This window comes from Besnoitia besnoiti, chromosome I, assembly GCF_002563875.1.
Source record: "Besnoitia besnoiti strain Bb-Ger1 chromosome I, whole genome shotgun sequence".
Taxonomy (NCBI): Eukaryota; Apicomplexa; class Conoidasida; order Eucoccidiorida; family Sarcocystidae; genus Besnoitia; species Besnoitia besnoiti.
In genome coordinates, this window is record NC_042356.1 from 2,643,886 (window position 1) to 2,670,864 (window position 26,979).

The window sequence follows — 26,979 nt, forward strand, 5'->3', positions numbered from 1 at the left end:
GGGTTCGCGATGAGGTGTCTCCGTTCACGAGACGACACGGCGCGGGCGCCGCCCGATACGTTTCGCTCAACACTGGCAGAGACGGGTGATTTGCTCGACTGATAATGACTCGCGTCCGCTGTGGAAAAGGCCAACTGCCTCCAGGAATAACACTTCCTTTTGTTAGAAAGCAAAACGCGTTCTTAACGGTGGCCGTGGAAGAACGAAACAACTTTCAGTGGCGGGCTTCGACGGCGCGCGCCGAGAAAACTCGTTGCGGCTCTTCTTTCCAAACGGACACGTTTTAGAGGATTTGCGCCTTTCCGCCTTTCCCGCGTCCACATCAAAAGCGCCGTGGCGCATGCGGCATGCTCGTCGCGAGAGACAAGCTGTTCAAGACGTGCGCGGTTTATTCCTCAAAACTTTCCCGTTCCTGTTCTTCCCCAGCTCATACACACAAAGGCGCCGCGACGAAGCCGCGTACGCGAGCCATTTCGCAGAAAAAAAGAACTCAGATGAGCAGAAGCCTGAAGGGAGGGAAGGGTGACCAGCAGTGCCCCTTCCCCTACTAGCGCAAAGCCGTGTGCATGTCACACTGCGGAAAATCGTGTTCAGAAGACAGCCTGAACTCCGAAAACACATTGAAGGAGACTTGCATGCGCCGTGTCTTACGAGAGAAAAGAATCGTGCGGAAATAGATCAGCAACCCAAACGGCGCACACGCCGTCACGTCTCACACCCCATACATCCGACTGGGTGTCAAACATACATATAGCTACCTATCGAGCTATCCGTCTGTCTACGTATAGGTATCTTTCTACGTCTACTTTCCAGTGCTCCACGAACGCTGTAGGAAGAGAGCATTTGGCGCAGAATGCTGCGGAACTGAAGGTAACTCGGGCGCGGAGTTCCCGTCTTACATGCAAATACGAGTGAGGCGTTATGCATACTACGTATAAGTATACATACATATATATACATGCATGTATATCTTTAACATATCTATATGACATATATATATATATATATATACATGTAGTACACTCCTCCGACGGACAGGCGGAGACGCTTGGCTTGGAAATACTGGCACGAGGAAACCGATGAAGAAAGACGAAGCAAATACGATCCAAGGGACAAGGCGCAGAGCAGCACGCAGGCGACTGCCTTTGTTTCTCTGGACTAAAGTGGATGCATCTTTGAAAAAAAGTTTAGCGACAGGTTACATAGCATGGGAGTTTTCCATGAGAAGCTTTTGTCTGCTAACGACGAGGCGAGCGCACTCCAACACGCCTCGCTGCAGACGTTCCCTGTTGCTCACGGCGCCGCAGCGAATTGTTTCCGCTTTGGTTTCGAAGCTGCACTGTAGTCTCCCTATCATCTCCGCCCTTTTCGAATGAATCAGCATCCGTTTTCTCAGAGCGCTCACGACACACGACCGTCATCACTTCATGCTCGCTGCACTCCCCGCTCCTGTCTGACTGTTGGTTGCACTGAAGCGGGCTTTGACTCAATTTTGGGCGCGTCAGAGGGCACACGGCGAATGCAGCTCAGACCTCCGAGCTGTATTCACTAAACTAAATCGAGGAGGAGGAAGAACTCCAACAGGGGATGGGAGGCGCTAGGAGTATGCCTTTCGATTTGTTCTGAAGAGTTCCTGCATCTCCTTTCTTTCTCACATGCCCCTTTGAGGTGAGGCAATGTTTGTTTGCTATCCGTGTGTTCATGTCTTCTCCCTGTTTCACAGTTCGGTATGCCGATTCAGACACTGTACCCACGTCACTGCCGCTAGGGGGGGCGGCACGATTTTCTGTTCCAGCTGCCTTTTGCGTATTTACAAGATTCCGCCCTTCCCTCTTCGTTTCACGCTCATACGACTATCCGTGTTCTTCGTTTCTCTTTTTGCCCCTCGACCTTACACGTTCTGCTCCAACGTCTCGGCCAACTACGGCGCACGTGCGTCCTACGTGTGCCCATTTTTCTCTATTTTCACGATTTCTCGATTTTAAAGTAGTGTTTCCGTCATTTCATGGCGTCCTTCAGAAGCTTCGCGCCCGTGACCATGAAGAGAGTCTGCCAAACGCCCAGTCCGATGCGAGGAACGATGCCTTTGAACAGCCCTGCGAGGCCGTCCTGCGCCACGATCGCGCGGAGAGTCTGCAAAAGAATCGGCACCACAGCATCCAAAAACGAATTGCGAAACAGCCTCCCAGGCGGTTTCTCGGTTGCGACTTTGACACAGGGTGGAAGAGGAATTTATACGGGATGGATGGGGAACGTGAGGACGCCGGAACGGGCACGGCAAACGCTGAAGAAGTAAGGATTTTGAGAAAAAACAACGAGCAACCGCTGTATGTACACCGGCCACATGGCGAGGCCCCCGCTATAGAAGAACGCTCAAGCAGAATCTTGAGAATCACGCTGCGGTGGAAACTTGGCAGGCTCACGTGAACATAAGATTCCATTCGTCACCCAAAGACTCTGCTTTTCAACTAAATTTGCTAGTTTTCACCTGGGCAAGACTGGCCTTATGTTTTCCCTCGTTTGCTGCCGCTTGCATGTGAATTCGCGCAACTTCGAACGGCTGATTCCATGTCGACAGGGTTCCTCCCTAGAAAGACGAAGGCCCCATGGAGAAAACACAAAAACAGTCTGACAGCTCTTCGGCCTCTCAGAGACCCCCGAAGAGTCCTTCTACATCGCATATGAGTATCTTTATGTGCATATAATTATATGTATACATACGTCTATATGAACGTGCATATATATATATATATATATATATATATATGTACATTTACATATACGTTCACAATTGCCTGTGTGTTTGTCTGCGCTGCTGTGTGTGTCTGTCTCTCGCTACTCATCTAGGGATGCAACTAAACTGCATTTGTGTGCGCTCTATGTCTTTACTTGCGAGAACTTTCCTTTGTAGCTATCCTTATACATCCACTCCATCCATTGCTGCCTGCCGGTGCTCGGTCCTACGGACTCCGATGTGCCCCTGCACACTTGGAATCCGTCGGCTCGCTTCTGGACTCGACGTTACTCATTCGCGGCGCCTACAACGATGCCTGCGGCGATTTCTTGCGCATTCGATAGCTTTGCTTTTTCATCGCCGCGCTTCATCTTGGATCGAACGAACTCTGTGAAGCCCTGCCGCGAGGCCCAGTTCGTGGCTTGCCGGAACGCTATTGCTGTGCCTCCCGAGTACAACCCCTTTAGAAGATCGCCAACGATGAAAAAGAAGAGAGACAGAGGGGACACGCCACGAATGGGGGACGAAGGGGAAGACAAACGTAGGCACGGAAGCAAAGCGACAAGAACAGGCGAAAAAAACAGAGACAGCACCGTGTGCGCAAACCTCGTTTTTCCTCATTCTGAGCGACGAAACCTTTTTCTGATGTGATAAACCCCACAGCTCGCCTTCCCCACACACATTCATATCTAGCATTTCCTATTCTCTTTGTGCGTGTGTACCCCTCCAGGACTCAGCGCAGCCGCCTATACGGCGTGTATAAGGACATACATACATACATACATACATACGTACATACAGACATACACATGCACACATACTCACATATGCATGTATACATATATATATATATATATACGTGTATATTTATATATATATATATATATATATATGGCTGGGGTGTATGTACACCTGCGGTTGCCCCTGTGTCTTGCGTGTTTCGCACCTTGACTCCCGTGGTTTTCCAGACTTGGCGAACTTTCTCAGCCGCGTTGCCTCCGCCCGTCACGAGCGCCGTGACCACGTACGTGCAAGGCGCCATGACAACCGTTTGACAGACGCCGCCTCCTGCGCCAGCTGCGAAGCCGCTGACGGTCTCTGAGGCGCCCAAGCGACGCATCGCGGAGAAGATGAACTCCTAAAGACCAGAAATCCACAGAAATCTCTCTCGCCTTGCATCGCTCTCCCACGGTTCCGCCGCTCGGAATCCCGCCTGCCGCAGGCAGACCGACCTGCACTTTGACGCGTACTTCCCCTCGTTCTCTTCTCCCAAATTCCCAAATCCTACCCGATGGGATACCCCCCGTCCCTCCTCTCCCTCCCCCGCCAGAAGGCCGTGCGAGAGAAGAGACACTCAGATACACTTGCTCTGCGCCAAAGTAACAAAGCGACCTGACTGCCGATGCTTAACAAGCGACTAAACGATCCGATGCGCGCCGAGTCGCTTTCCTGCCCCCTCTCGAAAGTCTGGGGGATTCACCGAGAGGGAACGGGCAAGTCCCCAAGGCAGCTACTACAACTAACGCGCGAGAGCCGAAACTCGCCGCAGACACAGCGGCCGCTCGGGCCGCTCGCGCGGGATCCAGTCAAATTCAATTTGAACGTGCTCGGTCTAGAGGAAATTCCTGAAGCATCAGCCTTTTTCTCTCTAAGCCTTCATCTTGCTCTCTCACCTTGGAGTAGAGCAGCACGGCGCCTTTGGAGGCGGACTCCACCGTCTTGGGAGCCAGGCCTTTCCAGTAGGCGCGGACGCCCCCCCCCTTGTAGATCTCCTGAAAGGCCTCGAGCGTGCCCTCGCTGCGGTACCTTGTGAGACAGACAGACACAGAATCGCAATCTGGCAACCTCCCGTCTCCTCGACACACACACGCACACTCCACTCCCTCCCCCCCCCTTCCCCCCAAGCAGAGAGAAGAACGAAAGACAGCGTCCACGGCGCACAGGTGCCGGACGTCAGAGCCTTGGGAGAATCACAGAGAACGAACCACCACGAGGCCCTGACGGAAAGGCGCCAAAACGACGGAGAGAGACACCGAGGAGACACAGCGCAGATGGCGGAGAGGAGGGTGATGGACTAAGAGCAGATCGGCAAGCCAAGGGTGTGAGATCAGGGACTGTGAGAAAACAGAACAAACACTGCTTAGAGAGAAAGACACCGAATCGGAGAGGGCGAAGAGAGCACACTTTCACACCTGCCCATGCGCGTCTTCCAGACTTCAAACGGCATGCCAAGCGTCGCCGCCTCAACGCACTGGAGAAGCGCGCCTGCGCATAGGAAAGCGAAGAGTGGAGGCCGGGAAGCGCATGAGACAAAAAAGGAGACAAAGGGTCAGGTGCTGTGACACGAGACTGAGCGGCGCGTTTAGACACTTCAACATCCAAGGGGGTCTCGGAGTTGAAGCAGCTGAGAAAGAGACTCTCAGCGGCGACATCTGGAGGATCTGCAGGGGGAAGATCCCTGCGCTTCGCGGAACGTTTCTTAGACGTGAACAAGAGAGAAGATGTTCATTTCTTCCGCCAGAGGCGGGGGACGGTTCCACTGGAGGCAGCAAAGCACGCGAAACGCTAGAAACGAGCGACGAGCTTTGAAGGCGAGACAGACACACCTAAAATAAACAGGGAAGAAATCGACACACCGAAGAAGGTTACAACAGAATGAGAGGAAGAGTTCTGCATGCGCTCTCGGCACGAATGCCCTTTCAAGGAAAAAAACAAGCAGGAAAACGGGAAACGAAGCGAAAGAGGAGACTCAGCACCTGAAGACCGAAGAATCCTATGTTCCTCTAACTACAGAGCAAAGCAGCAGCGGCAGCGGGCCTGGGACAGAGAAAACAATCTGGAAAGCCAAGAAAGGCGACAAACCTGTGGAGAGGTCCTTGGCGCTCGCCCCCCCGTTTCCGCTCTTTATGCCTGCGACGGGTGCCATGGCTGAGACTCTTCACTCGGTGGCTCAGAACTGGAAGCGAAACGAGTCACCGAAGAAGGAAGTGGAAACAAAACTCCCCCAACGAAGATGCCGGAAGGGAGGAAAGCGAGGCAGGAGAAGGCGGCGACGCGGGAAATGTAGACGAAGGCCCTGCGCTATACTCTCTCTTTGTGGTGATACCGGACGAAAAGCGAGGACGCAAGAAAAGACTCGCGCGCGGAGACGCGGAGACGGTGCTTCACATTTATATTTTCTGGATCCTTGTCGGAAGCAAAGAATTTCTGGATGCCGGAGTGGGTGCATACCGACAGCGCGGAGAGACCTTTGTCCAGCGTACGTACGTCGGAACCAAGACAACGCACTAGACGCAAATGAAGGCCACGTGTTGAGAAGAACGAGCAAGGCGCTCGAAGGAGCGGCTGTGCTTCAAAAATTTCAAAATTGAGGCATCGGGCGCTTCCTTCACGTGAGCATGTTGCGCGAGTCAGGCTAGGAAGCGAGACGTGAACACGGGGACGGAAAAATCACGTCTCGCGAACTCAGAAGCAATGGCTTTCCGAGGGAGTTCCGGAAAACCTGTCACGTGCGGAGGTGTACCGTAAGACACCCTGAAACATTTACCACGGAGGACGTCCAGCCGACTGTTGGCAGCCCGACTGCGGTGTACACGCCAGAAACAGCGATATGTTCGATTTTTGTTCAGAGGTTAGCACAATTATGTCCAGACATACACGCCGGTGCTGTACAGCCTCCAATACTGGCCTACACACATCAGAATCGAGTGCATGTACACTTCAGAGGGAGCACGCTAGACCGCAGTTGGATGTACATACACCTCAAAGGTGTTTAGGTAGACTAAAGTGGGGTGTATGTACACCCAATTTGTCCCGTCGGATTGGGGTGAATGAACATTCACGAGTGCAGGATCGCGCACGATGCGCCTCCATGCGATGAATGCAGATCCGACCAGTTGTGGAAACGCTCACTGTGGCGCATGTGTAGACGCGATCGCACCCCTAGAAAGAAACTTGACGGCTTTATGCAAGGGGAAATGAGCCCCTCAAGACGATGACGCCACGCAGACAAACGCGAAGATGCCGATGGGAAAAAAGAGAGGCGGATATATCACAAGGCCTCCTGAGGAGCAGACCACCACCAGAAGAACGGGAAAGCTGCGCAAAACCCGAACCTCATGGCGTCGTAGCCCACTCGCGCCTCAGGCAGCGAGCGACCCTCGCTGACAGCAGCCCCTGAGAATCCGCCTTGCTAGTGCGAGAGTACCCGACACAGCACCACGTCTTTCTTCGCGCATCAGCGGTTATCAAAACGGTTTGTGGTTCTCTCGTTGCTTTTGAATGAGCGCGTCCGCAGACTGTCACAATCTTGCCCGCCAAGCCCCGCGGCAACAGCAAGGATAGGCCGAGCCGCGGTGCGGGCGCAGAGCACTGGCTACGCGCGTGTTGTTGCGTCGCTCGTCCTGATAAAGGGAAAAACGAGCCACACAAGCGTCGCTCCACCTAGGAAGTGCCTATGACTTGTGTCCGCTCGTTGTACTCGAGGGCGTTCGCGTCGGTCGTCACGCCCTGCAGACAGAGATGGGCAGAGCGCATCCTTGCTGGCAGCCGCGCGGTGCGTGTGGGTCGAGCGGAGGAGACTCGAAACTGAAACTTGACGGATCCCCGAGGGAAAGTCGTCACGGACTTGACCTGAGCCGAAGGGTTTTTCGAGGACATTTCGTGGAAAACTTGGAATCGCGTGTCAGTGGGGGAACGACGGCAAGAGAAAGGGAGACAGTAAGCTCATGCGGACGAGGGCCACGACCAAAAGGCGCGCAAGACTTTATGACTTCCGAGAAGAAAAAGGCATTCGCTCGCCTCACGCGTAACAAAACGAGTGAAGTTCTCTTCGCGGCTTCCCTCAACGCGTGCGTGACCGTGTGCTGAGAACAAAACACGACAGCGCAAGGGGTTTTTTGCAGCTCAAAAAGCGCGAGAAAGGGCCTGGCAAGAGAGACGGCCGGGCGCAGAGCGCGCGGCCACGCGCAACTGCCGCTGGATGGAGCCTTGCTCTCTTTACACTGGCGGGGCTACCTCGCAAAATTGTGAAATACGATAATGTAAAAAAACCAAACTGCCCTGGCAGAGAAGCTCGGCAGTGGAAGGGGATGCCGAGACTGGAGAGGAGCAAGAAAAGGCGATCTCCCTGCGTTTTCTCACTCTCTCTCCGTCCTTGTCTTGTGATTTTGCGAAGTCGCCACCTCCATCTAACTCTTTGTCTTGTACGTACCCTCCCTAAACCCTTCCCGTTTCTTAAAATCTCTTCCCCTTGGCCTGCCTGATTCTTCCTTCGACATTGTCGCCGGCGCTATCTGGTCTTCTTTGCTTCTGCGGAGCGCTCCTGCCTCCTCTCTCAGGAGCCGCCCGGAAGAAGAGTCGAAGACTCATACCGGCTTACCCTAGTCTTCCATACCCTTCTGCTTCAGAACAGCTAAGTCATTTCTGCTCGTGCGAGGGGCCCTGCAGACATCCATGTCCCTCCCTATAGGCGACGGCTCGCGGCAGCACAGATGCAAGTCCATTAGCTGCCAAGCCAAGCTATGTTTCAGCTGTGTGCGTAACTGTATGTAGACACCTCTACACTATATGTGTAGACCGCCCCCAATCTGTCAGGGTTTCCCTGCCTTTTTCTGTTTCTTGGCGTCCATCTCACACGAGGCGTTCCCCAGCGCGCCGCGCTCTCTTCTCTTCTGAGGAAGGTCGCTGGGGAGGCGTGTCAATCACCTCGCGGCGGCCTCTGCTGGGAACGCGAACGCGATGACGCTTCTCGCTTCCTCCGTTGCCTCCGCGTCCTCTTCGTCCCCCTCTGCGTCGGCTGCTTTTCCGCCGTCTGCTGCCCGGGGGGGCGCGCCGGGTGCGTTTGGCAGGGCGCCACAAGAGAAAGCTGATGGGCGCTATGGCGAGCACGCCTTCATCACGAAAGTCGCAGACATTCAACCTGGTGCTCAGGGCCTGAACTGCCTCGTGTACGTCCACCGCACACTCCTCCTAAGCTCCAGAATGCCCCCGACAGGTCAGAGAACTTTTCTCCCCGACTGGAGGCGAGACGCCTCTCTTTGGATAGCTCGATACCCTCCTCTTGCATCATGCACACGAGTGAAAATCTTGCGGGGGTTGCTGTTGAAGATGCGCAAGAGCTGTATTCAGAATACTTTCCTTTCTGTGAGAAATGCACTGGAAGGCGTTCGCGGCTCGCCCTGCTGCCTCGTCTCTCGATGTTGCGGCCGCCCCGTCTCGTTCTGCGAGAGCTGGGTCCTGTGGAGTTGAGGGGTTTCGCGAACCGAAAAGACAGACTTTACACCGCTGAGAGACAAGCGACGTTTGGCCGCGTGGATAAAACTCAGCTCGACACATTTACGCGTGTGCAAAGTCAAGGAATGACGCTGGCGGGGTTCGTCTTTCTCCTCTGTATGGGGTCGCCTCCGCGCTCAGCAGGGCGACGATTCTGCCGCCTCTGCATACCTCTTAACTCCCAGTTTGGTTGGCACCTCAGCGCGGCCTGCTGAGAGACATGCGCGTCCCCCTGCACACCCTCCAGACTAGGCCTCTCTTTTGCATATTCCTCTGAAATACGGTGTACGTACACTCGGGGGTCTCGAGAGACTGCTGTGGGGTTGCGCGCCTGAGAGGTGAGACGGACCGCAGGGCGGAATGCGCGTGGACCGGCTGCTGCTTTCTGTTTGCAGGAGAAGTCTCCTCTTTCGCTGAAGTTCTCGTGGGGGACGAGACCGGCACGATCAAGCTCGAGCTCAACGGCGAGGCGCAGCGCACCGCATGCAGAGTAAGGGAACTCGAAAAATTCCTATGGCGGGTGAGAGAGAGAACTGCGGGAGAACACGGGAATCTCAGACAGCGCGCAGAGGGCTAAGGCGCACATTTCCACACAGCCCCTCGGGCGAAGAGCAGACGTGCGCAAAGGGCAAAAAGGAAGAATCACTCGGCTGCAGAGAAGAGAGAAGGCTGCGGACGCTGACTTGAAGTTTTTTTTGTCTCCGTTGCGCTTTGCTTCAGCCGGGCACCACAGTTCTGCTGCGTCACGCCTCCACCGCGACGACTGCGGGAGAGCTTTCGCTGCAGATTTTGCCGCGAGTTGGGGGGAGGATTCTGCTGGCTCCTGAGGCGACCCAGCTCGAGAACGCTCTCCTGCCGCAGACGCCCTGTCTTTCGGAAGTCCCGCTGCTGCCCCTCCACGCGCCTCTCGAGCGCACTCTGGAAAAATAGGAATGGCATGGCTCGACCGCAGGGTTCGCCGCGGAGGGACACCACCGGCGCAGAGGCGCACAGTCCATACACCGAAACTTTGAGAGTCGAAAAAGCAGACTTCTCTGGCGTCTCCGTCTCGTCGCCTCGACACAGAAACAGAGGCGACGAGGAGAGAGAGGCACCGACAGAATCTCTTCAGGGAGGGAGCAAAATGATTCTATGTGGCAGCGCACGCTTCTACGCTGGGCTCTCTTGGAAAAAGCACCGCGTCAGAGGTTGAGCGCCCGATAGACGTGTTTCCCCCAAGTCTATTGGCCACGTTTTCTCTTCTTCACCTTGGGACGCATATCCCACAATTTTAGCAAATATATATATATATATATATATATATATATATATATATATATATATATATATATATATATATATACTTATGTGCAAAGATAAATACATACATGTCTGTATAGACATACATGTATATATGTATTCAGGTGGGATGTCTGTATTTATCCACACGCTTGAATGTCAGTGCGTACATTCGCACGTATGCATCAGTGTTCGAGCTCCTGTGGAACTTTTCTGTTTGGCTCACATGCGAACTATACACTGAACTCCTTGAATACAGCTGATTCGCTGAATGCTCAAAAATTGGCACGACACAGAGACAGAACCCGCGCGTGCGCCAGAAACCGATTTTCTTTCGTGTGCAGTTGGCCTTTTCCTTGCGGAAAGTCGTGCGCCTCCCTGAGTCGCGAATTCAGTTCCATACGGCTTTTCATTTTGAAGCCAGTCGAAGAACGCCGAAACCTGTCAATCGTGAGCTGACTGAGGTGTTTACAGAAGTGGCGACCCTCCTCGCCTGAACGAGCGGTTCTCCTCAAAGCGTAAATTGCAAGTTTCGTCGTGGAGAAGGCATTTCACTTGCGAGTCATCTCCATTTGCTCTGCAACACCTCGCGAATCAAAAATCCCTTGCAGCGGCTTCACGCGGACTGGCGACACTTGAGTCTCGCCGCACTGGCGTCTTCTCCAGACCGGTGTTCAGCGAGGTGTACATACACTCGGTCTCTCTCTTGCCGCCTCGGCACGTGCGCGCGCCCGCAGGCAGAGTTCCCAGACTCGAGAGATTGGGCTGCCCCAGCTGGGCGCCATGGACTCTTGATTTATGATCCATTGAGCGCATGCCCAGTTGCTAAACGGAGATCCATGCACCTAGTCGACAGTGTATGTACACCAGGGTGACTCAGTTTGCGGGGGTCGCGACGCGATGCGGAAGGGAGACTCACGTCGCAGAGTCGCACGCGAAAAAACACGGAATTTCGTTGCCGTGCGAAGCAAACGTAAAGCCAGAACGCGCAAGAAGCATCTTCCGGCAGCGTTCGAGAGGCACATCTCGAGGCAGCGGAAATACCTCGAGAGAAAAAGCGAGACATGAACGTCAACCCCGGCGGAGAAATACCGCGGAAGCCGCACAGCGAAAAAGTGGAGGAAGCGAACACGAGGCAAGCAGCTTGCGACACACCGCGATCCCAGATTTGCTCACGAAGCGATTTCTCCGCGTTTCTCAATGAGCGCACACCTGCGGCGCAGAAGCATGGGACGTCACTGCGGGGAGAAAACAATCGTGCCACGCAGCATGGAAGAAAGGCAGAAAATCCACGCGTTCACGCATACCCTCGCACTCCAGAAAAGAGAAAAGGCGAAAGACGTAGCGACAAGGCGAAGCACGAGGGGAGCCCGCTCTCCCGCATCTCTCTAGAGACCAAAGTGGAAAAGCCAAGAGGTGCGGCAGTCCTGCAATGCACGCGAGAGAGAGAGAAAGAAATCGAATCCGAGGATCGAACCCGTGGAGGATTTACACCCTGCAGAGCGGCGCCCCACGTGTGACCTCGCGCTCAGCTTTGTATGTTTCTTTCTTGAGAGCTTCTTTCGCTGCAGCGTTCTGGCGCAGGCGCCTGGCTTCACTCGGTTTTCTCTTCTCCCTCCTGCTTATCTTCCATAGAGTCCAGGCTTTCGCCGACGTCCGTCCAGCCCTCGGGTAGCCTCTCGAGCAGGTAGCCGTAATCTTCTTCGTAGCCCTGAAGCACGAGGATGATGCGGCGGATCTCTTCCCTGGAAAACTCACTCTCGCGCGCAGCCATGAAGGAGAAGAGCTCGTCCAGCAAGCCTGCCGAGTCGATCGAGGCGATGAGCGCCGAGGAACCAGACAAAAGATCTGCACACGCGACTCCGCGCCGAGGGAGACAACACACACGCTCCGAGCGAGTTGCACGCTGCTCGCTAGCGGCACAGAGGCAGGCGTCTGACGCCGAGACCGAAGGAAGACAGCGGAGACGAAAAAGCCACTTCTTCCGCACCGCGCAAAACTCGCCGCACACAGCCAAAGATGCCTCAAAACACGAGGAGAGACGTCAGAGAGTGGTACATACTCGCGAGGGGAGGCCGCTCGCGGGCAGTCTCGTTAGAGGCGCAGGACGCACAAAGGCCACGATGCCCTGAGTTTGGCAGAGAGAGAAGGAGGCGACGCCCATCCGCAGAGACGCCGCAATGCGCCCACGAGCGTGATTGCTCACGCATGCCAAGCGACACACCCCGGTGGGGAGATGCGCGAGGGGCAAACTTGCGAGAGCGAGGCACGGACGACGCGCCGTGCATGTACGCAGACTCATCTTCCTGCAGATCCGCGAGTGGATTGCGCGAATATTTTTGCGCGCTGAGCGACAGACTCAGCGCCTGAGAGAGAGATGAGGCACGCGGAAGACGATAGTCTCACCTTCGGTGTCTTCCTGCGAGGCGGAGAAGTACGGGATGCGTCCCTCCTGGTCGGGTAAGAGGTTCAGCCGCACGCAGGCGCACACGAAGAAACAAAACTCCTTCGTCGTCATCGTCGCGAGCCGACCTTGGAGATTCTTGCACACGCGCAGCGGCACGGAGGAGCCCTGGACAGAAAGAAAAGTCAAAACACGCAGAGACAAACGTGGAAGAGCAAACAGAACGACACGCACGACACGGAGCAGAAAGGACGCGCCCCAAGGAAGCAGCCGCAGAGGCAGACGCGCTGGAAACGAAACAACATAGAAAAGAGGCTCACGCGCACGAAGCCGCATGCCATTGCGGAGGAGGAAAGGCGAAGGGGACGCGAGAAGAAACGCAGAGAAAAAACCAATGCGAGGAGAAGTGACCCAGAACGCGGGGATCTGGTAACTTACCGCCGGAAGTGCTTGCGCCAGTCGCGCAAAGTCGACGACGGAGAAACGGTTGACGTGCTGCTCCATCTGGAAACAGAAAGAACGAAAACCAAGGAGCAGTTCCGTTTGAGGCTCTCTCGAACCGCGCAAAACACAAAACCACAAATACACACACATGTCCACACACACATATATACATATATTTGTGCAGGTGTCGCTGCACGCGTCACGTTCGATGCAGATTGAGTGTCCTCACCGACTCCGCCGCCGTGGTGCCCACAGACAAGTATTTACGAAAGCGGCATGTCCAAGCCTTGTGCAGCGCCTAGTCACGGCGCCAGCGAACGCGCATCGGCGACCCAAACAACTGCTGCGTCACTGCGTGGCTGTGTGAGTGGGTCAGACTGACGAGAGGGCCGACAGTGCACGCGACGTCGGAGAGTCGCCCGAGTCGCGCGAAGATCCACACGGTTTGCGCGACGAATTTCGGCGGCATATTGTGGACTTGGCGTTCGTCTTGGATCTGCGAGGCGACGAGGTTGGCGAGTTCCCGATGCTCAACTTTCATGCGGATGAGGGCCTGGAGCACCGCGAGTTGGTTCAGCAGGGAGAGACTCTGGATCTTCGCGTCCATCTCGGCGAGCACGAGGCGCAGGAGCTGCAGGTCGCGCTTAGTCTGCCTGTGGTGGAAGGAGATCGTGAGCAGGATGTCGTGGAGCTCGATCGCGTCGTAGTGCTGGATGCCCGCTTTGAGGAGCTCCTGAAGTGTCGCGATGAATGCCTCGAACTCGTCGCCGAAGGAGGCCTCCAGCTTCTCGTAGACGCGCAGAATCGAGAGGAGATTCAGCACAGACAACTCCTTCAGGATAAACTCCTTCTCGACGCGCTCGGCAAACATGCGCCACAACTCCCCGTCTCGCGCGCCCACCATGGAGTAGAGCGGATAGAGAATCAAAACGATCTCCTGCGCGCCGAAACCATCCATGCGGAACTTGACGCGCTCTACCAACTCGCGCACGAGCTCCGGGTGACGCAGGCCCTTGGGAAGCTTCGCGTACGCCGTCGCCAAATTGGCGAGCTCGAGCTCGTTCAGCGCCTTAGACACAGTCGTGATCTGATTCTCCAGATGCGGAATCAGCGTCTTCTTTACGTAGTCCTTCGGAATCTTCTGCGCGGAGAAAGTCGGGTTCACCAGGGGATCTCGCAGCGGAATCTGCTCCAGCGCAGACGTCCCCGCCACCTCCGAACTGGAGCCCGCCGCGGGCGCAGCAGACGCGGAAGAAGACGACAGCTCCCCGTGAAAATGGTGATGATGATTGTGCCCGCATGACGCGTGCGCGGCCTGGGAAGACGAAGCAACCTCACCGGCAAGCGAAGAGAAGGTGGAGGACGACGCAGGAGCGAGGAATGCGCGCGTGGGCGGCGTGGCGAGACAAGACGCGAGAGGAGACGGATGAGCGTCGCTGTCTTTGGCGCGCAAGCGGAACGCTGAAGACGCGTCCGCAGCTCGATTCTGGCTGTATGAAAGCGCCACAGAGCGCTTTGAGCAACGCATAGCTGCCTGTCTCAACGCCATTTTGAAGTGTGCAAGAGCATACAGAGACATAACGAGAAGCACAGGCAAGGGCGCAGGGGACCCGAAGACCGAACAAACAATTCCGTTGTACCGACCAGTCGCGCACGCTAACGAGCGCACACAAAAGGATAAATATGCTTGCGCGACGTAGAGAGAGTAGGAAAACGACGGCGGAGAACGAAAAGGAGAGACGACCGCGCGCAGAAGACGTATCGAGCACGACGAGCGATGACGGCGGAGGACACGGAGGTTCAGGCGTGCGCTTCGGCCGCGTGTGTGTCTTGCAGAGGCAGAATCTCCCACAGGCGCCGGAAACATGCGCTGGTGAAACGACTGAGAAGGCAATCAAGGGAGAGAAAGAGGATTTCTCTTCTTCTCGAGGCTTCAATCCACGCGGTTTTCTGTCCGACATGCGCTGCAGATGGGGCTGTACGTTGAGCGGCCGCACGACCTAGTGTACAGACATCGCGCAGCAGGAGACCAGAAGCAGCCATACCGGAGAATCGCTGTCTTTTGCAAAGGCTGGAAAGAAAGCAATTCAGGATGATACCGCCGTCATTTCCGCGCGACGAAGACGCTTTCGGAGCGAGCGAGCATGCAGCGAAAAAGGCTGCATGCGGCGACCGCGAGTTGCAATAAACGCACGACTCGAGGACGGCGGGCGGAGGGCGCCCAACTTCAACTGACGACGCATTGAAGGCGTTCCTTGCTCTTTCGAAGTTCAAACAGAAACAAGAGATATCCCAGTTTCCGTGGCAGCAAATTGTGTGTAGCAGTGGGAATCTGCGCGAGCGCCCGCCTCGTCACAAATCAGGATGGACGATGGATGAGGCAAAGGCGCGAAAGCGCTTCGGGAGGGGCGATGATGCGGCGATCGGCGGCTCGCTGTTCTTCTGTTGCACACCCGACAGTGTGCTGCCTCGTGCACTCTTGAGTCAGCGCCTTCGCAAAGGTCCTCATCCTTCAGATCCATAGCAAGCGAACTCGCTGCACGCTTGAGCCCCGATACACGCGCACCCACGAGCCACATTTCATCGAATACATATACAAACACGTATGCATAGATGTGTAGTACGCCGATGAACGAGACGAGTGAGTGGCATCAAGACCGATTCTGATCATCTGACGCAGACGGGTAGACGCCTAGGAGACGCAGACATACGCCGAGAAAGATCCTCTAGAGAATGCACGACTAGGAAATCCGCCATGCCACATTGCGCTTGGCTTGCTGCACTCGCGAAGTTTTTTTCGTTCCCGATGCCGCGAATATGTTGCATATAAGTTTCACAAATCTAGGTTTCGCTCTCCCGTAGACGTCCTGACTCGCGAGAGCGCGGTCTTGCCCTCTCGGCGTCTACTCTCTGGTTTTTGCTTCAAGTCGCCTGCCTCTATTTGGAAGCATTTGTGGACTCTTTTTGCGCTCCTCGCAATTTGTTTGACTTGACTTTCTTTGCTTCTCTCTCTGCCTGCGCAGTTCCGCCGTATCTCCACTTCAGCGCGACAGCGCAGAGAGGGCTGACGTAAAACCACGGAAGGAGCAAAGATTTGAATTTGGGCGGCACATACCTCGGCTGAGAAAACCGACTGTCAAAGTTTACCCCGCACGGGACTTGGCTGCTTTGCACGATGAATGACCGACGACGTTTCCTTCATCTACGAACGAAATGCTTTCCTCAGTTATGTATGACCACGGGAAAGGACGAGTCTCTGGGGTGCTGGAGTCACTACAGATCTCTTTTCTCGATTCCATGTTTAGTACCCGGGTTGCTCGGTGGAGAGTATGTATCTGGTGTAACATTTTGAACTATTCTCTGTATCGCACTTGGCAGCAACCGACACTCGCCTCTGCGTAGATGACTTGGTTTAGGGCTTAGGGTTCAGTTTCGAGGCTTGTCTCTCCCGTGAGGCGGACTCGATGGCGTGAAGCTTCTTCGAAAGGCAGCACGCCGTACAACTCGGGTGACGGAATTTCACACTGCTCCTCTGCTGTGCGCTGTGCAGAGAGGGAAGGAGACCCGGCTTCTGTGTTGATCGCAATCTACAGAATGCCCGATGGGTGCGGCACACCCGAGCAGTCTCTCGCTTCCCCCATACGCACTCGACTCTGGCGCCACTCGCGAAGTAAGCTCGAAATTTCTGTTCCCTGCCTCGCGTTGCTTCGCCTGGTGCTGTATCAGCCTCGCCGCGGCGGCCAGACCAGACTGTCGCTGCTGAGATCCGAGCGCGCGCGACCCTCTGGGAGAGAGGGAATGGGGCGCGGTGGGGGGGGGTGCACAGCCGGAGAGGCTTGAGGAGCGATACTAGAGGCCTCTTCGAAGAAAAGATTTTCAGAGAAAAGGTAACACACAGGCACGAGGAAGCCCGTTCGGACCCAATTCGGCGCCCGCGGCCAACAGCCAGACGGGAAGATAAAAGAGCCGGTTTTCGAGACATCCGCACTGCACAACTCGAGGCCGAGCGCAAGACGGCGGAAGAAAACACGAAATCGAGAGGGCCTCTTTTTTCCACGAATGCTCCAAGACGCAGAAAAGGGAGAGCCGCGCACACGAGGGCCGTAGATGACGGAAGGGCCAGCGACCTGAGGAGCGTCTCGCTTCTTCAGAACGCTCTTTTACTCGCTCTGGCGTTCCCCTCTCCCTTGCCCGGTGTCTGCTTTTACTCTTCTTCATTGGAGGACTCGGAAGAGTCCTCCTCTTCTTCCTCCTCGCCCTCGTCTTCGCTGCTGCTGCTGTCGCTGCTCGAAGAGGACGCACTTTCTTCCTTCTCTTCTTCCTCCTCGTCGTCAAACAGCCCGTCTGCGCCTGCGCCCCCGTCTCCCTCCTCAGCCGCGGCGCCTTTTCGACGCCGTTTGCGGCTCTCCGGTCCCTCCGCCGCGTCGCCCTCCGCGGCCTCCTCGGGCTCCGTCTCGCCCGCGAGCTCCTCATCGCCCTCGAGCTCCTCAGAGTCCGAGGCGTCCTCCTCGCCGCTGAACTCTGAGCAGCGAAGGCAACGAGAGGAAAAACGCGCATGCAACCGCCGCACACGCGATACAGAAGTGCGCACTGCAAACACACCACGCAGCACGCCATACGCAAACGCAAAGAAAGGCTCCCTCGCACGTAGACAGATAGACAACCGAGCCTGCCTATACACATACACACCTGAAGGCCCAGGGCGGCTCGCAGCCAGCCTCTCTTCGCCCGTTTACAGACAGAGAGGGAGAGAGCCACGCGCGGAGACGCATTTGCCGCTCTTTTCACGAGTGCCCCTGCCGCGCACGCGCGCCGGGAAGCGACGCCCGTCTCTCTCCTTGCGTCTCACCTCTGCCTCGTTTTCTGCCGCGGCCTCTCCCGCACGCGGCGGCCCGCCTCGCCTCGCGACCCTCTTCTTCTTCCTGCGTGGGCGGCCGCGCGACGACTGTGAGCCGCGGCCGGCGCACGTTGCCTCCAGCCTTCACGAGGATGCGGCGCTGCGAGTGCAGCGGCACCACGTACGCGAAGCTCTCCACCGAGGCTTCCGCGTCCGCGGTGGCGTTTGGGAGAATCAGCAGGAAGCTGTGTTCAGTCGCCGTCGGACTTTTCTTGGAGAGCTGCAGCGCAGAGAGAACGGGAAAGCGAGACACGCACAGAGCAAAGACACATGGAGAAACTGACGGCTGCCTGCCCGCAGACGCGCGGTTTTCTCGCAATTCCTCCATTTCGACACCTTTCGCCTCACCATTGGACACGAGTAGTCTCTCGCGAAGCGGTACTTGGCCTGCAGCGGCGCGCCGCCGTCACCCCCCTTCGTCTGCGGCCAGGCGTCGCCCTTGTCGTGCTCGCTCTCTTCTCGCTTGACGCCACCCGCGTCTCCTTCGCGTCCCTCCTCGCCTTTGGGTGCAGACGGCGACCGCGAGGCGGCCTCGGCGGCCCGTGTGTAGTACGCGTAGGACACCGACGTCCGCGTCGTTTCGTTCACAAGGAGCAGCGCAGGCGGCATTTCCGTGGAGGCGCCCGCCGCCTCCAACGCCTCCAACTCGGCAGCCGGCAAGTCGATGCCCACAGGCAGGTAGTCGTTGCCGCACAGGCGCCGATGGGGGACGACGGAGAAAATCTAAAAAAAGCAAAAAGCAGAGGTTCAAAGCCGATGCACGCGACACACACTGACACTAATCCACAAACCAAAACGCCACAGACACGCCCGCTCTACGTTGCCCCTTGGGAAGCATCGGACAACTGCGTGGCTTCTCAGCCTTTCTGTCTCATCTCCTGCCTGGAGCCAGCCGGCCCCCGCCCCTCCCTCCCCAGACGCTCGCGGAGTGCCTCTCTGCTTCGCGGCTTCCACCGCGTCTCTCTGCTTCCTGTTTGCGTCCTCCGGGCCTCCTGCCTCCTGCGCGCCCGGCGCTCCAGCTTCCCTTCCGCACGTTTTTCTATCCGCGCATCACCACTTTCTCCCTCGCCCCCAGCCACCCCCTGGCTTCTCCCTGTCCGCCTCCCCCCGCGAGCCGTATTGTGTGGCTGTCTTTTTGTTTTTTCCTCGGGTTTCTGGTAAACGCGGCAGGATTCCTAGTCTGTCTCGGCCGCTCGGCTGCCTTACCCTCCTCGGCCTGAGGTGGGGGTGGCGCGGGTGTCTGTACACCCCGAAGGCGGCGTCTGCGCGGCCTTCGCCAGCTTCGTCCTTGAGGCCTCCACTCCGCTCCTCGGATTTCCCGAATTCGTCGCCGCTGCTCTTTGCGGCGGCGCCGCGTCCGTCCTCTGCCTCGCCCTCGCCGTCGGCCTTTCGGATCTCGCGCTTCGCGAGCAAGGCGCGCTGCGACTTGAGCTCAGGCAGCACGTTGGCGACAAGTGCGAGGTCTTCGGGAGGCAGGTGCTGGAACGCGAAGGCGGCAGCGGGCCGCGTGGAAATCGGGCGGGAACCAGGCGTCCGTGCGCCGCTGACGGGTGGCGGCGGCACCGCAAGGAGGTTCGGGTATCCCTTGGGGTTGATGAGGTTCGGGAGCAGGCCGGCTACGTCGAACTCCTGAAGGAGCTGCAGCGAGGCCGCGACATCGAACACGCTCGCGCCGGCGTCGTCCTCGAGCTCCTCCTCGGCAGGCGCAGACGGCGCCGCGGCATTCCGCGGAGGCGGGGCCTTTTCGCTGGATTGCGTAGCGGCGGCGGCATCGAGAGACGAAGGCTTGCCGCAGACTTTGTCACGGCTGAATGAGTAGGTGCAGAACTTGGGTGCAAGGGGGACGCGCGGCAGCGGCACCTGGAAGGAAGGCGCGTACAGATACGGCGACTTGGTCTGCAGATACGCCAGAGACCCCGTGGGGCGGAAGTTCTTCGAGGGGAGAAACAACGACGCCGGGCGCGCGGAAGGCCCGCTGCGCCCGGGAGCGCTTGCACCCGAGGCGCCGTTTGGCGCCCCGCCGCTGCGGCTGCCCTCCCTCATCCTCTTGCGCGTTCAACACGTGGCTCAGACGATTGAGGAGATACCCGGAAACGGAGAACGCAAGAGCAGAGAGGAGCAAGAAGATAGGAGAGAGAAGAGAGTCCAGACGAGAGACAAAAAGGATTGGTCGGACGACTGCACAGATGGACGGTGGAAAAACGACAAAGGAAAAAAGACAGCGCGTCCGTTCCCAACAGCGGCACGGGGAGCAACGCCAAAGAAGTGAAGAGAAGAAAAGCCCCCCGTCTCGAGATTTACAGAGCGGCTGCGGTCTTTTAACCTGGAAAAGGTAGCACCTTGATCTTTCTCTGTGGAAAATCGCGTTGTCGTGTCTCGCGAAGGCTCAACGCAGCTACGCCATCGGTCGAAGATGACGCGCGCTGCGTGCCTTGCAGTCTCGCTGCCCTCCACCACACGCGCGAGCAGAGCGAGGGTCTCTCGAGTCCGGAAAGCGACTTGAAATCGACTATTTCACAGGTCCGTCGAAAGAAGGAAACTCGGGAAGGCGACTACCAGAGCGTGTACATACACCTGTGCATGCAGGGCAGCTTGGTCGTCCGTGGCTGGGACTGTTTGGCCTGCAGGAAAAAGGTCAGCTTCGCCCAACTCGGGCTCTTCCAGGCGCGAAGAACCACGTCAGCCACTTGCCGAGCGTTCCCCTCGTGATTCTGTTCCAGTATTTCCAAACACAGCCGGTTTCAGCGACTCGACACATGCGAATGCGCGTGCTGCGCTAGCGTGCCTGGAGCGCGACAGACGGCAACAGGTCGTCTTACACGCCAGACAACTGAGAACTCCCTCTCTCCTCTCCCCGTACAAAAAAACTTTGCAAATCTCTGCTTTTTCCACTTGGGAGGTCGACGCTGAGCTGTCTGTCACGACTGGGGATTTGCTCCTGGGCAGTGGCAGCCGCCCGCCCTCTCGGCAGAGTTTCGAGAGCCGCCTTATGTACGGGGGCCTCTGGAGGCTTGGCGCCCGCCTGCCGCACATGACGCTTTTTGGTGTATTTCTCCTCGTATCGCCAGCTCAAGTGAACATACACGCCCCTTACAGACCGCACGACTCGGGAGAAAGCTAGAGCTGCGCTGGATTGCGTCTAGAGTGCCCGCCAGAGGCCGCGGCTTTGCAGTGAGAAGTATGAGCCAAACAAGTGGACACGCGGTGTGCCTGTGGCGCAGAATTTTGTTATCTGCCGCGCGCCTGAATCGTGAGAGAGCAGCCAGTGAGAGAGCAGCCCGTTTCGAACATACGTGGATCACGTAGAGTTCCTGAAACCCTGAAACTCGAGCGAGAGGCTCGTTTGGCGAACTAGTCACGTGCGAGATAGAACCCTCCAGATAGGGAGACACGAGGACAGGCGACCAGGAGGAAAACTGAGTTCCTCGGCGTTTCTCACGATTTTTCAGCGGCAGTTGAGTTAAGCCCTTATCATGAGTGAGCTCACACTCTTGCGCACGAGGCGGGTTTGGAAAGCCTTCGAATGCCCTCGGCGCGAGGCGAAACTCAAGGTCTTCCGTAAGGCCTGACTCCCGGATTCTGCGCATCGAGGCGAATCCAACACGAGAAGGCACGAAGTTGCCGCAGGCCAGTCTTGATGAGGAGCGCGTTTCGGGAAGATGATTCCGTGGCATGTCACCGACTTGAGCACTGCGGCTAAATCTGTCGCCGAAATGCACACCGAGTTCGCCCGCGAATCACCCGGCGCGCGGCGCGGTATCCCGCAGTGGTCCGGGCCAGCCTTTTCCCGCGCGACTCAAAACGGCTACGCGGGTCACTGTGACGGGCGCCGTCTCGCTCCGTTTCCCCGGACAGGAAGCGACACGTGTCGTCCCGCACTTCCGGTTTTTATTGGCTCTTTTTCGCTGACACGTCGCGGCAAATTGGCTTCTTCGCTGTCTCGCAGCCTTCCCGCAGAAAACAGGAGGGGAATTCCGAAGCACAGCGCTCGGCACACCCTTGTCTCGCGTTGACGCGCGTCATCTGACTTTTCTCCCGGTTACAGACATCCGTCCGGACATTTCCATGCGTCGTTTTGCCGGCGGAAGAGGGGTGGTAGCTCGAGTCAATCCCAAACTCGCTTGACAATTGCTCGCTTCCATAGAAAAGACCAACGTTTTTCTGCTCGACGCAGACACACACAACTGAGCTGAGGTCCCGGTACCCGAGCTTACAAAGGCACGATGCAGGGAATAATGAATTTTCGTGTTTTTGGCGCCTCGTTAAGAGTCGCGATAGTACTTCCGGCACTTTTTGGGTGTATATACACCCGAGGAGTGACCGGTTCGCCGGCTCCTCCATCCGCGGAGGTGCATTTAAAACCTCAAGAGGACCATAGTGTCGCAGATATTGCAAGCGCGCAGCCTGATCTCGAGCGGCTCGGTGCCCTTTTTGACGGCATCGTCGCTTCCGTGCAACAGACACCTAAGCATTCTGAGCAGGCCGACGCGGGCGAGGATACAGCGGAGCCACAGTCCCGCCGACTGCCGAATGAGCCGGAAGATGCGCAAAAACTCCTTCAACTCCTTCTGGCCGACGAGGAGGCCATGGAGCTCTGGAAAACGCACTTCGCTCGCCACGTCACGCAAAACGTGCGCCGCGTCGTGCTGAAACTCAGCGTTGCCGAGAACGCCGGTTCTGAGGTAGACGTTGCGACGCCCCAAGGCAGCGAACCGGAATCGGTGCTGCGTCTCGCGGGTGAAGAGGATTTCTGGGAGAGTCGGCCCGCGAGCTCGATGGCCGCAGTCCAGCTGATCAGAGAGAAGATGGCGAAGCGCATGCAGTCGTCCGGCGAGACTGCCGCGGACATGTGGATTGCCGAGGTTTCTCAGCGCTTTAGGTACCTGAGCATGAAGGACGCCAAGCGACAAATGGGGACGTTTCTCGTCCACGCACAAGTCCAAGGGGGATCGGGTCCGCAAGGCACGCCGCTTCCGCCGAAAACCGAGTTCAAAAACGCGGCCGACCCCATTCCAGAGAGCTTCGACACCCGCGAGGCCTTCCCGGCGTGCACCGACGTCGTCGGGCACGTGCGAGATCAAGGCGACTGCGGCTCCTGCTGGGCGTTCGCCAGCACCGAGGCCTTCAACGACCGCCTCTGCATTCGCAGCCAAGGTACCAGTGGCGCGTAATCGCGAGAGTGAAGGGTCGCCTTTTCAATGAGCGAACATATGCCGTCTACTTGTGGTTTTCACTGGAGACCATCTAAGGGCCGCACACAACACACTGTCACACTTGAGGGGCTGCTCCCTGCAGATGTCGAGACACGAGGCACCCAGCCGTGCACCGATCTGCTGTATCAGCTCCTCACGGATGCATATATCCACGCACTTAGAAACACTCATTTGTTTTCAACTAGGCGCATGAGAGCGGCTGAGCCAGACGATGACGAATCCCAGTCTGTGTTTTGGCGCGTTAGTTTTCGCACCTCCGTCTCGCGGGATGTCCTGCATCGCCCGAGGCGCGGCGGTTCGTGTTCGCTTGTGGCCTTCTCTCAGGCAAGGCGAACGCACCTCTGTCGCCGCAGCATACCACGTCCTGCTGCAACGCCCTGCACTGCGCATCGTTCGGATGCAACGGCGGCCAGCCGGGCATGGCATGGCGCTGGTTTCAACGCAAGGTACGCGCTTAGAGATCAGGGGGGAGCGACATAGCTGCAAAGTTGACGATGGGAACTGGCTAACGCAACTCCATTCAGTGCAAACTGAAGCCACCAGAGTGTGGTCTGTCACCGATTCAACACTGTGCGTCACAGTGCTGTTGCCCTGCGCCATATTCTGGCGTGTACCCATATGTGCCTGTCCATCGAGACGCACACCGTAGGGTGCCCGGGTTTGAGCCGCCGCAGACGATTCTCGTGAATTCGGTAGTTGCTGAGGCTCGACTCCACCCCTCTATACTGCTTAAGACAGCTGATAGTGTTGGATTTCGGTATCACGGCAGTCGTATTCGAGGGGGCAGGGGAGGGCAGCGTCCTCCAGTATCTCTCTCTGCCTCTGCGTGCGCGTGGGTATGCGTCGCGCCTGCCTGCGTTGAGGAAGGAGCTTCTCGCTGCTGCGGGCTCTCTGCAGGGCGTCGTGACAGGAGGGGACTACGACGCGCTGCAGAAGGGAACGACGTGCTGGCCGTATGAAGTGCCGTTTTGCGCGCACCACGTGAAGGCGCCTTTTCCCGACTGTGACGCGAGCGTCGCACCGCGCCACACGCCAAAGTGCAGAAAAGACTGCGAGGAGACGAACTACACCGCCAACGTCCACCCATTCGAGCAGGTGTGAGAGCGAGACGAGACTTACCTCCCGCGGAGGCCGCGCGAGCGGCGGGCCGCAAACGCAGAGCGCGCCGTTCCCGTATGGTGTGATGTGTGATCAAGTGTAGACGAGCCACGAGAGACTTGAACCCTCTAGTGTAGTCCGCAGCCACATACTCTGCCAGCGGAGCTTGTGCGGGCGACTAGCCTGCAGACTGCGTCGTTCCTCGCTTCTCGGACTGCAGACGAAGACTACACAGATACATATATATATATATGTAGCAGCCGCGTGCATGTATATATGGATGCGCGACCGGGTGCTGCATTCGCGAGACTCGGCGCGCGAAGTCTCTGCGCGGCGGGGAACGGAGGGGGTCGGGCGTTGCTGCGGAAGAGAAAAAGAAGCGGATGCTGTGCAGAGCCTTGCTCCCCCGTGTGCGTGCGGTTGCGGGCGCAGGATCTGCACAAGGCGAGCTCGGCGTACTCCCTGCGAAGCCGCGACGACGTGAAACGCGACATGATGGCCCACGGCACCGTCACGGGCGCGTTCATTGTGTACGAAGACTTCCTCAACTACAAAGCAGGCGTCTACAAACATGTCTCAGGCTCTCCCGTTGGTGGTCACGCCATCAAGATCATCGGGTGAGAGGCTCAACGGTGTCGTCCGCAGAGGGGACGGGCGTGTTTTCGGCGGTCGCGCCTGTCGAGGAATAAGCATCTTGCGGTCGGCTCGACATACGCCTAGTCTGCGCATGTGTCAGGGTACATGATTGTAAACAGTATAGGCTCGGAAGCGTCTGCGCGGAGACCGCCACAAAGCCCCTCCAAGCGCCTAGAGCGTGACGAGCAATTGGATTTCCGACGCGTGCGACTTTTTCGATGTCCGGTGCTGCGCAGGTGGGGAACCGAAGGCGGCGAAGACTACTGGCTCGCGGTGAACAGCTGGAACGACTACTGGGGCGACAAGGGTCTCTTCAAAATCAAGATGGGCGAGGGAGGTGAGTACGCGTACGCCACTGCCGCCTGGCTGCGTGACGAACTCTCGGTTTGCGCCGACGGCATAGTTCCTCTTCTCTAGTGCACCCCAAGCTCGCCTGGCCCGTTCGCCTGTCTTTGGTTCTTTTTTGCGTTCAGGCATCGACGACGAGATGGTCGCTGGGGAGGCTGCCTGGGAAGAAGTTGAAGGCGCGGTCAACGCCGACGAGGCGCCCAGTCTCCCTTCGCTACCGAAGGACGCTGCGCCGCGCCCCGCAGCGACTGGGGACAAGGAGATGTAGGTATCTCCAGGTCGTCGCGACCGAGTCAGCGTTTGGCTTGTGGGAGCTTGGGAGGGCAGTCGAGTGAGGGCGCCTGGTGGGGTCGCCGGCGCATGAGGCTGCTGCCTACAAAGAAACGCAGGTGTGTGAGGGACCTTGCTTATAGAAAACAGGTGCCTGTGCGCGTGTGTGGGGGGGGACGGGGGGAGAGAGAAACGGGGCAGCGGCGCTCTGCGTCGAAGACCGGAACAGCCATCTGCAGAAGTGTTTTCTTACTCCCCTGTAGACTCACTGACGCGAGGATATATGCGATGCACATAGACGCGCTTTTGTGCGTTTAATCACGAATCCGGTCGAGTGTCAATCTCATGATTCATGCGGCGTGTCTCTCGCACTGCGAAGCCGCGGCAGCTGCGGTCGAATTCCTCCTCAGCTGACGTCGCCTTGCCGAAAGAGATGCACACCCAGAAGTGCTTGAGGGACTATGCTTGCAGGTTGCTTGCGTAGAGTTTTTTTTCCTTTACGGTGGCGACGTATACGCCTGAGTAGGGACAAACCGCAACGAGAGGTGTTACGAAAGACGCGTCGAGTCGGGGGACAGAGCGCGGTTCTGTTTGCGAACGCGCCGGTGTGAACCAGTTCCATCGACTGATGTCGTTCAGACACGGCCCGCATGCGTGCAAGCGACGACAAAGAGCGAGTCAATGCCGCAAAACTGTCCAGGCCGGTTTCTTGGAGCGATGTACCCGCCAGTGTACCCTTTGCTTTTTTACACACCCAGGCGGACTCGCTTCATACGTGTCGTCGCGCATGTGTTGAAAGAACAAGTCGTTTGATCGGTCGGCGCCCTATTTGGCTTGCGCCTTCTGGTTTGATGACGAAGGAGTACGAACCGAGTTCTTCGATTCTCGCGTGTGGTGCGGTGCATGCCAAAAACAAACCGACAGCAACAACTGCGGCGGCTGAACCCCGCCTTTGCTCTGCTCATGCGCATCGACAATCACGCCTCAATAGCGAATTCGTCAGCATATTCCGTTCGATACGGAAGAGAGTCATTTGTTGGTACGAGTCACCAGAGAGCCGTTCACTGAGTCGCATGAGGCACAGCGGATTGCGTAATGAGTGACACGGCGTAGGTGCATGGTTTTGAGGTAGTGCCTTGCAGGATTCGGATGAATGGGGTACCATATTCTTGACCACGGCATTTTAGAGCGAAACGGGGGAGCACAGGTATCACGAGTGACGCGTGATGTGCGGGCTGCGGTGCCTGCAGATATGGTCAGAGCGTAGATCAGCCTGAACTATAGAGTACATTTTCGCAGTCACGTTGTCTAGGCGTTTACCAGCGAACTACACCTGTAGTGAGCAGCCGCTTGCCCGCCTGTCCGAAGGTTTTCGAGGTAGACA

General features: G+C 57.1%; 5 protein-coding genes across 5 annotated transcripts; 2 read left to right on the forward strand and 3 right to left on the reverse strand.

Moving 5' to 3' along the window:
• Positions 1 to 1,998: 1,998 nt before the first annotated feature.
• Positions 1,999 to 4,961, reverse strand: BESB_003930 (putative MC family transporter; the record flags this gene model as incomplete). Its single annotated transcript, XM_029359148.1, has 6 exons — positions 1,999 to 2,133; positions 2,489 to 2,587; positions 3,043 to 3,195; positions 3,681 to 3,872; positions 4,408 to 4,540; positions 4,927 to 4,961. 6 exons carry the CDS (start codon positions 4,959 to 4,961, stop codon positions 1,999 to 2,001), a joined length of 747 nt encoding a protein of 248 aa, XP_029222061.1.
• A 3,512-nt stretch (positions 4,962 to 8,473) lies between these two features.
• On the forward strand, positions 8,474 to 9,937 carry BESB_003940 (uncharacterized protein; the record flags this gene model as incomplete). Its single annotated transcript, XM_029359149.1, has 3 exons — positions 8,474 to 8,729; positions 9,403 to 9,497; positions 9,728 to 9,937. The coding sequence occupies 3 exons, from the start codon at positions 8,474 to 8,476 to the stop codon at positions 9,935 to 9,937; spliced, it is 561 nt and encodes a 186-aa protein (XP_029222062.1).
• Positions 9,938 to 11,879: 1,942 nt separating this feature from the next.
• Positions 11,880 to 14,682, reverse strand: BESB_003950 (uncharacterized protein; the record flags this gene model as incomplete). The annotated part of the gene is made up of 4 exons (XM_029359150.1): positions 11,880 to 12,133; positions 12,692 to 12,857; positions 13,128 to 13,193; positions 13,516 to 14,682. The coding sequence occupies 4 exons, from the start codon at positions 14,680 to 14,682 to the stop codon at positions 11,880 to 11,882; spliced, it is 1,653 nt and encodes a 550-aa protein (XP_029222063.1).
• Positions 14,683 to 17,337: 2,655 nt separating this feature from the next.
• BESB_003960 (RNA polymerase II associated Paf1 complex component PAF1) lies at positions 17,338 to 20,073 on the reverse strand (the record flags this gene model as incomplete). The annotated part of the gene is made up of 4 exons (XM_029359151.1): positions 17,338 to 17,654; positions 17,983 to 18,250; positions 18,379 to 18,753; positions 19,237 to 20,073. 4 exons carry the CDS (start codon positions 20,071 to 20,073, stop codon positions 17,338 to 17,340), a joined length of 1,797 nt encoding a protein of 598 aa, XP_029222064.1.
• Positions 20,074 to 22,253: 2,180 nt separating this feature from the next.
• BESB_003970 (cathepsin B) lies at positions 22,254 to 25,593 on the forward strand (the record flags this gene model as incomplete). The annotated part of the gene is made up of 6 exons (XM_029359152.1): positions 22,254 to 23,184; positions 23,568 to 23,689; positions 24,141 to 24,338; positions 24,774 to 24,958; positions 25,214 to 25,314; positions 25,451 to 25,593. The coding sequence occupies 6 exons, from the start codon at positions 22,254 to 22,256 to the stop codon at positions 25,591 to 25,593; spliced, it is 1,680 nt and encodes a 559-aa protein (XP_029222065.1).
• Between the last annotated feature and the right edge of the window lie 1,386 nt (positions 25,594 to 26,979).